General features: G+C 27.1%; 2 protein-coding genes across 2 annotated transcripts; both read left to right on the top strand.

Moving 5' to 3' along the window:
* The first annotated feature begins 782 nt into the window (after positions 1-782).
* Positions 783-5,865, top strand: LOC101238603 (acyl-coenzyme A thioesterase THEM4). Its single transcript, XM_065816462.1, has 3 exons — positions 783-1,065; positions 1,180-1,285; positions 5,420-5,865. The coding sequence occupies exons 1-3, from the start codon at positions 1,056-1,058 to the stop codon at positions 5,580-5,582; spliced, it is 279 nt and encodes a 92-aa protein (XP_065672534.1). The 5' UTR covers positions 783-1,055; the 3' UTR covers positions 5,583-5,865.
* Positions 5,866-6,592: 727 nt separating this feature from the next.
* LOC136090238 (acyl-coenzyme A thioesterase THEM4-like) lies at positions 6,593-11,419 on the top strand. Its single transcript, XM_065816461.1, has 3 exons — positions 6,593-6,945; positions 7,149-7,259; positions 11,068-11,419. Exons 1-3 carry the CDS (start codon positions 6,698-6,700, stop codon positions 11,228-11,230), a joined length of 522 nt encoding a protein of 173 aa, XP_065672533.1. The 5' UTR covers positions 6,593-6,697; the 3' UTR covers positions 11,231-11,419.
* Positions 11,420-12,305: the final 886 nt, after the last annotated feature.

Below are 12,305 nucleotides of genomic sequence, written 5' to 3'. Positions count from 1 at the left end.
AATTTGAATAAAAAATATCAAACAATATAAAAACCATTAATCGTTAATTAAGTTTACAGCGTAACATTTTAAAATACATATATCAAAACAACAAAGCGAAATGAAGTCACTAAATTATACTTCAATACTAAATTAATAAGAAGTTGCGTTTTTGTTTGATATTATTTTTTTATAACATAAATAGTTAAAAATAAAATCGCGATCTGACAATTCACAAGAAGTTTGGAAGTATAAAAATCTGCTTCGTTGAAGAAGTTTCATAAGTGTGATACTAATTCAAACATTTTTTGACGAAAGAATTATGTAACAAATAAAAAAAGACATAAAAAATAAAAAGCTTTTTATGAGCATCACCTTCAGCAATTTTCATGATCGCGCTCGCGGATGTTATCTCGAGCGCATATAATCACGCTCTATGAAAACATATTCTAATTTTACAAGCGCGATATAACACGCTTGACGATTTTCTTCATCACAAGCCCTGATATATATAGGCTTAAGGTACAACATAGGCAATAGATATAGAGTTTTTCTCAAATAATATTTCATTTAATCATAGCATTTCAGGCTTCATTAAAACAACTTATAAATTAGAACATCAACAGAAAAATTAAGTATTTTTATAACAAACCTGTGGCATTTTATTAACAATTGTTTTAAATATAACATATTATTTATTTTATTTTATATATATTTTTTGTGGTTTTTATTTTTCTTATAAATACAAGTATTTTATACTTCAGTTATTATATTTCATTCTGTTTTTTTTTAAATTAAATATAAAGAACTCTGTCAAAAAGTTATAATATCTTCTATTATGGAAAGATTAGACATTCCTGATTATACTTGGTTAGAAAAGGCAAAAGAAAGTAATGAGCAATTAAAAAAGTACAGTCTTACCAATAACTGGGAGAGATATATATTTAAATTGCAAACTGGTAAAATAAGAACTTACCTTTATTTTGGTAATGAAAAAGTATTCTATGGATCCATGTTTTTTTCTGTCAAAGAACAAGCTGCTAAATGGTCTGTAACATACGGTCCATGGTCAAACAATGGAGCAGGGTATATTAAGTTTATTTAAGATATATAATATTTATTGACTTTTTTTATAAAGTTTTAAAACATTTTAATTTAGTTTGAAAAAGTATTTTTGTTAATATTTAATATTCAAAATAGTTCATGGAAGTCTTATTGCTACCCATCATGATGCAATAACTGGTATTTTAACTGAAAATTGTTTTGGTTCATGTCTAACTGCTAGTCTTAATGTCAATTACAAAAGGTATCTTATGTTTTGTTTGCAAAAGGTTCTTATCATACGTTTTGTTTATAAATGTTTATCTGTTAAGTCCACTTCTTTATATATTTTTATTTCACTATTTTTAAGAAACATTAATTGGGTTTAAACCATTATTTTTAAATAGTGACAATTTACATATACTTTTTTGTTATTTTTTAAACTTTTAAAAATAAGAACGCAAAATATTTGAAGCTGTGAACTTTTTTTTAAAAAAATCAATTAGCAAGACTGTACTGTATTAAAAAGTGTTTTTAGAATGTAACAACAAGGATCTTGTTGAACTAAATTTTACATATTTGTGTAAGAGTGTTAGGAGTAATCCATAAATGGTGTCAGTAAATATAGGGGGGGGGGGGGGAGGGAGTGCTGGAAAGTTTGACACTAATTAACAATGGGGAGGGGGTGTTGAGGCCAAAATGATGTCAATATAAATTATTTTTTTAGTTTTAATGAGCAGATTTTAATGGTATTTACATCTACTAAATGGTATAGAAATGATGTTTTGTTTATGGGGAAATTGATATTAAATGCGGGGAATTTGGTATTATATTTTATGAAATTATTTATTATATAAGATTATAAATTAGTATAATAAGTTCCTCAGAGACATTAAATAAATAGCAACTTCTAACATAAAATAAAAATTACTATTGTTTTATTAATATATTACCATTTGACTGCGAATCAAATTATGTTAGAAATATTAACTCTTTGTATATAAAATTCACAATCGTTATTCGCTCCGTAGCAGATTATAAAATGTGGTTCAAAGTAAACTCATAAAAGTAAACTCATAAATTTGTCATTTTTTGAAATTAAGTTGTTGTTATTTCAAATACGAAACTCTAATTGCTCTCTAGTTGATTGTAAAATGGGATGCAATGCAAACACATAAAGTCTATTGAAAATTTGAAACGCTAATTTCTCCCTAGCGGGTTGAAGAAACTCTTTTAAAAAGCTTGAGCAAAATCATTATTCTGATTGTGATCTAAACAATACTAATAAATCGATATTAAAATATGGATAAAACCGCATTACTTAACTTATTGATGGTCTCGTATGGAAATGCTCATCCCGATAAAAAAAAGGCTAATATTCAGAAAGAAGTCCATAGTATATGGAATTCATTAAAAGAAGAGAAACTGGTGCATAAGGATCTTGAGTCAAGAGTAATGTATTTAATCAATTTATTTAATGAAAAGGCAATGAAGTTCAAGAGGAAGCAATTATCATTTTGGGCCAATACTCCAAAACAGTCTGCCCCCACGTATACTCCACTTGAATTTGATAAGAATTCCTCACAGTTTGTTGAGCCCACCAATGAGCGATCTGTGATTGATGATCAACAAAGTGCATGAGTTTGTTAACCACGAAAAATCAAAAAAATGCAAGAACAGTGGCTCAAGATCGACTCAATTCTGAGATTGCAGCTTTAAATTGTGAAGTTGCTGAACTGAAGACTAGAGAGAGAAGTGAATTCATTGCTGAAGCTGAAGAGGATGATTTGAAAAAGAAAAAGAAGAAACTAGCTCATCTATGTAAAGAACTGGCCAAAAAAAAGTATGATCAAGCTCAACAGAAGATAACTAAAGAACTGAAAAAAGCTAGAATGGAGGAAATCTGCTTGGAGCATCCAGAAGTCAAAGAAAAACTAAAAATCAGAAAGAAACCTGGTCGACCGTCATTAGAAGTAGATCAACCTCTTCTTTTGAAGGTGATTATGGATATTGCTCTTCATGGTTTGTCCGCTGATGAAAGACGTCGATCAGAGGTTCTTCGAGTAATGATAGCTTAGCTATGTTTGTTAATATTGTATTTGTTAGAATTTTACTCTTAATTAGTACTTGCACTATTGTAAATATCCTTGAAATGTTAACAACTAATTTCAGGATTTGGTTTGAATATAATTTACGAAACAAATCCCGTTTTCTGTAAAAAAGTTAATTATATCCAAACATATTTCTTTATTATTTAGAGCATTAAAACTCTCGAAGAATTGACATCCGAAATGAAAAAAATTGGATTTGCAATCAGCAATCAATTCTTCCGCACAAACATTACGGAACTCATCTTGATACTAAAAGTAATTACATTGACAAAAGTTAATTTGTAAAAATATTAATATAATTTTTAACCTATAATAATCAACATATCTTTTTAAATCAGGCAGGACAATAGATGAAAATTCAGAAAAACAGAACTTTGGTTTTGCTGGACAGGCTTTGGCTGATATTTTGTCTGATCTACAAGTTGACAGGTATCCAACCATTGCAGAGTATATTGATCCAGACAAATCAGAGCTAGAGTCAAGGAGCCTTTTATTACAAGATCAATGTTGAACTGCCGATCATCTTCGTACAAGTCAATATTTTACTCAAGTTGTGAAATGTGAAAATCGTTCTTGTTGTGGGACTATTAGAAGCTCTTACTTTACTCTAATTAGAGCAAGATTTCTTCTGCCACCTGTCCCTGTCAACCAAATGAGAGACGGGCTCAAAGCAGTAGATGTCTCAGAAGGAGCACAAGAATTGTTTCCATCATCCGTCTTTATGCTCATTGCATCAAACATTGAAAGTATTCTTCCTCGTACTGCCAAAGGATTTCCAGTTTTGCTGTATGATGCGTTTTGTCCATCAATTCAGTCTAGCCTAGCTGATAGAATCTGTAAAAAGTGCAATATCTACTTTTCCTCTCAAGCTATGTTGAAAAGCACGCTTGTAACCATTCTTCTGCTATAACACTCCCTCTAATCAAAAGTGTCCAACCTGTTCGCATCGCTGACAATATGTCAGACAGAATTTTTGGCAGTCATTGCCTTGCGGAAGTGTTCGGAAACTGCTGAATGGTTAGATGAAAATGAAGTTGACGTATTTGATTGTACCTCAAGAATACAATATCCTTTTAGAGCTCGGAGAGCATTCACTACCTATTGTTTCAATTGATGATCACTTCAACAACCCATGGGAAGATTATATTAAAGATATATAATACTATTTGCTTAGTTGATTATTTAATGAGATATCGACTATTATATAATATAATTTGATGAGATCTACTATTATATAAATGTATAATTTAGTCAGAAAAAAAATCAATGGTTTTTAAGCATTTTTATTGTTTTTTAGGGGGAGAATACACAAAAACTGACATCATATATAACGGGGGTTGGCCAAAAATTGACAGTTTAACAAAGGGGAGTCAAAAAATTGAATAAAAAAAAACACTGTCATCATTTATGGATGACCCCTTATATTGCATCACCTAACAGCTTAAACAAAAGAATGAGGAGTGCTTTTTTGAGACATTAAAGTTTACTGGCTGATGTTTATGTACCAAGAATATATTAAAACTTGAGGGCCTTTGGCACAACGTACGTAAAAAAGGTGTGTTTTATGTACATAAGTGCAAACTAATGGTAACTAGGAGACAGAGTAGTGAGGGTCAAAGCTATATTTTTAAACAAATTTTTTTTTATTAAAATTAACAACAAAAATTTTTGACAAATTTAAATTTGTTTTGTAATTAGTATATAAATATACAACAAATAAAAATGAAAATAATAAATAAAAATTGTAACTCTTTTTTAAAATCTTTATTTTTTGTTAATTTTTTGTTGTTTTTTTTTTTTTCGTTGTTGTTATTTTTGTGGTTGTTATTTTTTTGTTGTTATTGTTATTTTTTTTTGTTGTTGTTGTTGTTCTTATTTTTTATTGTTGTTGTTATTTTTTGTTGTTGTTGTTATTTTTAAAATCTGATTTGAAAAAATCAGATTTTAAAGATGAAAGCAAGTTTAAGAGGTTTTCATATACAAAATTTTAAAAACAAATTATAAATGTGAAGTCAAAAATACAAATGACATATACAAAACTACATAAACCACTTCAAAAAGCATATTCTTGACAAGTTTTGATATGCATTAACTCATAATAAGTTACATTAAGAACTCTTATTTAGAAACATAAGTATGTCTAAAATTTATGAGAGGAAAGGATTAATATATATTTTTTTGTTATTCTTGTATTTTTTTTTATTATTAAACATACTGAATTACGGAATACTGCATACTGGGTTGCTACTTTTTTTAGTAGTAATTTTTTTTTTCTTGTTTTGTTTTAGTCCTATGCCAGTCGGATCAACATTTTTGTTTGAGTGCAAGGTTGTAAAAGTGAAAGGGAGAAAATTTTTTCTTGAAAGTAAAGTAATTAGCTTTGAAACTAACAAATTGGTAGGTGATGCATCTGCTTTATTTATATTGGTTGACAAGGAATCATTCTTGTAGCAAAGTTAAAAACAAAACTGCATGAATTCAAAAATTGAAATTGATAACAAATTTTTCAAAAACTAGTATCAGCCTGTGCTTCTGTTAAAGAAAGTATTATTTTATTTTACAAATACTCTATTTGTTAAACGTTTTTAACTAGGTTTTAAAAAAGTTGTTTAAATATATGTGTGTGTTTATGTTTATGTGTGTGTATGTGTGAGTATATTGCAAGTATAAATGCTAAGAACCCAAGTATATTATGTAATTTTAAAGTACAGTCCATTAAACTCTTAGTAATTCACTTATGATATAAATCAATATATGTAATTGTGTGGGGATGCCTATATATATATATGTATATATATTTATATATATATATTTATATATATATATATGTATATATATATATATATGTGTGTGTGTATATATATATATATATATATATATATATATATATATATATATATATATATATATATATATATATATATATATATACATATATATATATACATATATATATATATATATATATATATATATATATATATATATATATATATATATATATATATATATATATATATATATATATATATATATGTATGTATGTATATATATGTATATATATATATATATATATGTATATATATATATATACATATATATGTATATATACATACATACATACGTTTATATCGATCTACTGCATATTTAGGTATGCAAATTAAATTATTTTTAAGTAAGTTCTTAACTTAATCCAATGACCCTTACACCTATAGTTGAAAAACGTTTTTCTCAGAAAAAGCTAAACCTAATAGGTTCCTAATCTATTTAAGCGTATTATTTTGTGTTTAATTTAGAAAACTTATAAATCAACAATTACATGAAAGTATACAATATCACAACAATATATATATATATATACAACATCAAAAAATAACATGAAAGTTTAGTAAAATTTAGTTGTGCACGTTTATAATTAAATGTGTCAAGTAAAATATAAATTATTGTTTTTTACTATTTTTTTATGGTTTGTAGTTTTATTTATAGTACAAGTATTTAATATTGCATTGCATTTGTTTTAAATCAAACTTAAATAGTTCTGTCAAAAAATTATATTATCCTTCACTATGGAAAGATTAGACATTCCTGATTATACTTGGTCAGAAAAAGCTAAAGAGAGTAATTTATTATTAGAGAAGTATGCCCAAAGTAATAATTGGGAGAGATTTATATTTAAAAAACAAACTGGTGAAATAAAAACTTACTTTAACTTTGGTAATGAAAAAATCTTTTACGGATCCATGTATTTTTCTGTCAAAGAACAGGCTGCTAAATGGTCTGCAACATATGGACCATGGTCAAACAATGGATCAGGGTATATTATATTTATTGAATATATTATGTTTATTCAATGTTTTTATTATATTTATTGAATACTTTCAAATTTTTTTTATTTAATTTGTTTAAAATAATATTTTAAATAATAAAATTTAGTATTATGCATTTAATATTTATATATTATTCATTATAAACAATTTTTAAATAAAGAAAAAAATATTTCTTTTTCTTTTTTATAAGAATAGTTCATGGAGGTCTTATTGCAACTCATCACGATGAAATAACTGGTATTTTAGCTGAAAGGTGTTTTGGACCATGTTTAACTGCTAGTCTTAATATCAATTACAAAAGGTATCTTATGTTTTGTTTTAAAAGTTTCTAGTTGGATAGATCCATTTCATAATCTTTATGTATTTATATTTCACTAAGATTCCAATAAGAACACTAAATATAAAATAGTAGGACAAATATAAAGTCTTTGCAGCAAATGCTTTACATTGTTTTTAATATCCTCTGAAGGCATTTTAATGTTGTTTTTTTTATCAATGTTCATACTTAAATAAAGATAATTTTATCGGAAGCGATAAAATTATGGCTGATTTTTTTATACTGTTTGGTTTATTAGAATACTTTCATCATCAGAAGTACTTTTTCAGGGCGTTAATGTTTATGGTCAGATGTTCATGTACCAATGATATATAATAACTCAAGGACTTTAATTACAAAAAGAAACAAAAAATAAAATGATGTTGAAAAATGGTGTAAAGTGGGGGAGGTGGTGATGGTTAAAACAATTTTATATTTTAAAGTTAACAACAACAAAAATTGTTTTGAAAATTTTTAAATTGTTTTGTGATAAACCTAAAATTTCACTAATTTTATTGTCATATTTTCATTTTAATTTAATATTGCTATTTTTTCAATTCTAACTTGAAGTGTCACAATTACAAACTACTTTAGTTTTTAGCAATGCCTGCCAACTCGGCTAAAAATCCATATATTTATGTTTAATTGGCTGTACATTTGGTTATGGGATGTCTTGCGGAACCATATTATAAACAACATAAATTTATTGTCTACTAAATATGTTGTATATTATAATATTATTGAATTTTGCTTTTTAAGAACAAAGTTACTTTTTAAAACACTTATAATATTAAGTATGCCAGCCTTTTGTTCAGTCATCAGTTGTGTGAAAAGAATGTTGGAAGTAATATCTTCTTTTAGATTTCCAAATGATATGTAAGTAATTGTTAATAAAATCAAGTTTATTAAATAACTAATATATCTAAAATTTTTAGAAGCCTTGAAAACAATGTTAAATGTTATGACGTATAAATTTATACATTGTTTGATGCAAATAATTTCACTAAACTAATTAGGTTTAACCTATTATTTAGATGCAAACTTTAGAAAACTTTTGGATGCAAGCGTAATTTGTCGAGATTAAGTTCTTCACGTGATTTTGTATCGAGGTCTTGATTTCGATACAAAATCATGTGAAGAACTTAATCTTAACTATACTATTTGTAGTGAACATGTTAATTCTTCCCAATACTATCTTGCCAATAATGGTGGTAAAAGAGCACTATTAAATTTAAAGAGAAAACAGCCCACAAACAGACTTCATTTACAAAAACTAAATTTGAATTAAATTAAATGTTAAAAATAGTAGTACAAATAATCTAAATTTATCTTATTTATCTTAAGTTAGGATTTTTATAGGTTTTTTTATTGACTTGAAAAATAACTCAAGAATTTAAAGTTGGTTGATTTATCTAAAAAAAAATTTAACTTACACCCAACTTAAAAATCAATTACGTATGAATAATCGTGTTAAAAAAGAAAACGGGCTGTTATAGATAAAATTTTAGCTTTAAGGATCATGTATTGTGATACACAAGCTTTCAAAATGTTTACAAGAGTTTTTTTAATACCTGCCATAAGCACTATTTTAATATTTCTTAAAAAATCTTTTGGAACCCTAGAATCTGGGTCTTCCAATAAGGCAAATAAGGCCTTACTAAAAATGCGAGTAAATACCATGAAAAAATTGGACAGAATTTTTAGGATATTAGAGTTGTATTATTAGAGCTCTCTAAATTTTAGAATATTTATTATTAAATCAACAAATGTCACCATCAAACTACAGGGGCAAAAATTTATATAATATTTGATCCACCACATCTCATAAAAAATGTTAGAAATTATTTAATAAAACATGACATTTTATCTGATGGTAAAATAATATTGTGGAAGCATCTGCAAAACCTTTTTGATTTGGCCAAGGCTAATGTTGTTCGACTTGTGCCAAAATTGACAGATCGTCATTTAGATCCAGGATGTGAGGACCCAGTCATGTGAGTAAAATTAGCAACAAAAAATTTTAGTTGTCAAATTTGGTTGACTACTTTGACTGAATATGCTTCTGAAAAGGAGTCGTCCACAAATTAAGTCTTTGGTGGGGTAGGCGATTTTGTAACGATTTGTTACGAGGGGGAGGGGGGGTCTCGATTTTGTGACGCAACATTTTTTTTTTAGTTTTAAATCTAGAGAAGACTTTCTTTTAGTTAAAAGAGTATCGGACCAAACCAAAAGACAAAACCCTCAGTTGATGTATCTACATGTTGATTGTAAAATCAGCTACGCCTAAATCTTACTTAATTGATGTGAACGGAGTAGTTACAGCCTGTTACGGCTGTAAAAGTCAATGTGCAGTGCACTTTCTGCGCTTTGACTTTATATGGTCTAAGTGCGGAACTTTATTTAGTTGGTGCACAAAAGTGTTCAGCAACAAAAAAAAAAAAAAAAACCTTTGTGCACTAAGTAAAAAAAATTAAAATAATATCGATACCGAGAGGCGAAACTGGAACCCTCGGTTTTCAAGCCTGAAGCAGAATCCACTCGGCCAGGCTAAAGTTGCGTAGTGTGAGAAAATTATATTCATAAAATAATATTTTTGAGTGTATAATATGCTGTTATGTGTTAAAATGTATTATATATTATTTTGCATGTATTATATATTGGAAGAATAGCTTTTTAAAATTGGTATCATGTTTAGGATAGCGAAATTAATTTATACAATTTTACACGGAACTATTGGGGTGAAAAAAAGACTGAAAAGTACTAATTAATTAACTCAAAAAAGCTCGGAAAGTTATAAACATTATATTTAAAATCGTTTTGTATTTTGTAAAATTACCGAATACCGTGATAACGTGATTTAAAAGATTAATGCAAAACATATTTTTATCAAATTTTAACTGCGTTAACGTAGTAATATAGCTGTTATGAAATAGTTTTAAAATAATTTTAGTTTATAAAAGAGAAGTTTTTTTTATGGGAAGCCCTCTGGTAAGAGAATAATGCAAAAGTTTTTTATTTCACTGAGAGTTGTGTACTGTTATGATTACTTGGTCCCGCAAGACATCCCTAATGCTTTGCGGCTAAAATTACATACATTTATCGGGAGTCGGCAGGCATTGGTGTTTAGGTCATTAAAAACATGCACAAAAAATTCGGGTAAATTTTAAAAAAAGCTTACGTTACCTTTCAAATTCTTAAAATGTTTTTCACTTTGGTATATGGTAGTATTCATGGCTTAATAATATTCATTTTAAATAAATCTTAAAATATAATTCTAAAAATTAAGTCTTGAATTCCAAATATATTTTTTTCATTAAAAAATTTTACATTTATTTTTTGTAAAAAAAGATTTCAACAAAAATTACAATATATCTTAGTACAGACCTTTAAAATATCAACTAATATTTATAACTGCGTACTTAAGTTTAGACTGCAAATATTATTAATATTTATAACTGCGTACTTAAGTTTAGACTGCAAATATTATTTAATCATTCTTGGTGAATAGAAAAAGCTTTTGTATATGATAACTAACATAAGAAGAAACTGAAAACTGTTTTAAGCATTAAACATTTCTCTTCTTTTTTTTTTTAAATTATCGATTTTGAAATTTATGGAGTGAGAAGGCTGTATATTTTTGTTGTTGTTTTTCTTTTGCTTTTTTATTGTTATTTAATGTTATTATTTTTATTATATTAATGTTATTAATTTAATTATAAATTTTATTGTTATTTATTTTCTAAACAAATTTTTTTAGTTGTTTTGTAACTGAGTTGTAGTTTGTTTTTTTTAGTCCTATGCCGGTTGGATCAACGTTTTTGTTTGAGTGCAAAGTTGTAAAAGTGGAAGGGCGAAAAATATTTCTTGAGAATAAAATAATTAGTTTTGAAAGTAACAAAGTGGTAGGTGACGCCTCTGCTTTATATGTTTTGGTAGATAAGGAGTCATCCTTGTAGGATGAAAGTTGAAAAAAAACTACACGTAATTAGGCAATATTGAATTAGTTAAATTTTTTTTAAAGTGTACTGCTATCTGCTGCGTCTATGCTGTGAAAAATGTTTTTATTTATTAAATGTTTTTAAGTTTTAAAATAGTTGCTTTGAATATACTTTTGTATTATTAAAATGTAAAAGCTAAGTATCATATGTTGTGTTATTTATATTATAATTAGGCTATCTATTAAACTCAAAAATTAAACTCAAGTGATTCAAACTAATTCACTAGTAATAGGACTTTGTGTGTGTGTATCGTAGATAAACTAACTAGATAAAAAACGTTACAGAACCAGTCCAAATACGACAACAGTATTCCATACAGTAACGAATAAGAGATTGTAGAAAATGGAATCATGAGTAAGAAAATGGAGAGCACGATAAAGAGAAGCAATCTTAGGAAATGCTAACTTAGCAATCGATTGTATATATGGTTTCTATGAAAAGTCAGTATACTGACCTCTCACTGAATCTTCTTCTTTATGCCTTCTTGGATTATCGTTCATTATAATGAGCGATAATCCAAGAAGGCGTAAAGAAGAGGATTCAGTGATAGTCCTTCCTAGCATATGCTTCTTCCCAAGCAATATTTCAGATATGCTTGATTTGACGTGTTAGACTGCTAAAAAAAAATTTAAATGTGACATTCCAATTTTTTTTATTTATTTTAAACATGAGAAATAACATTTTTTTTAAAAAATTGTCTTTATGTTGTTTTTTACCTTCCTAGCAATATTCCTTATTCCTAGTAATATGCTTCATCCCAAGCAATAAGCTTTCTTCCTAGCAATATCTTTCCCTCCTAGCAATATGCCTGCTTCCTAGTAATATGCTGCTTATATCTTTACTCAAACGCAATCTTTTTATCTGATGATTGTTTGTATTTCACACATGTAATACATTGTTTTTTTGGGGGGTGAAAATACCTGAGGTTCTTTTGTATATAAATTTGTTTAAAGGTCTCCTTTGACGTTTTCGATAATACTTTTAGTACTGCATATACATTATATTATTGCTGTACATTATATTAGAGAGGCAG

Source organism: Hydra vulgaris, chromosome 13 (assembly GCF_038396675.1).
Source record: "Hydra vulgaris chromosome 13, alternate assembly HydraT2T_AEP".
Taxonomy (NCBI): Eukaryota; Metazoa; Cnidaria; class Hydrozoa; order Anthoathecata; family Hydridae; genus Hydra; species Hydra vulgaris.
The sequence above is the reverse complement of the archived record's forward strand: the minus strand, read 5'-3'. Positions and strand labels throughout refer to the sequence as shown.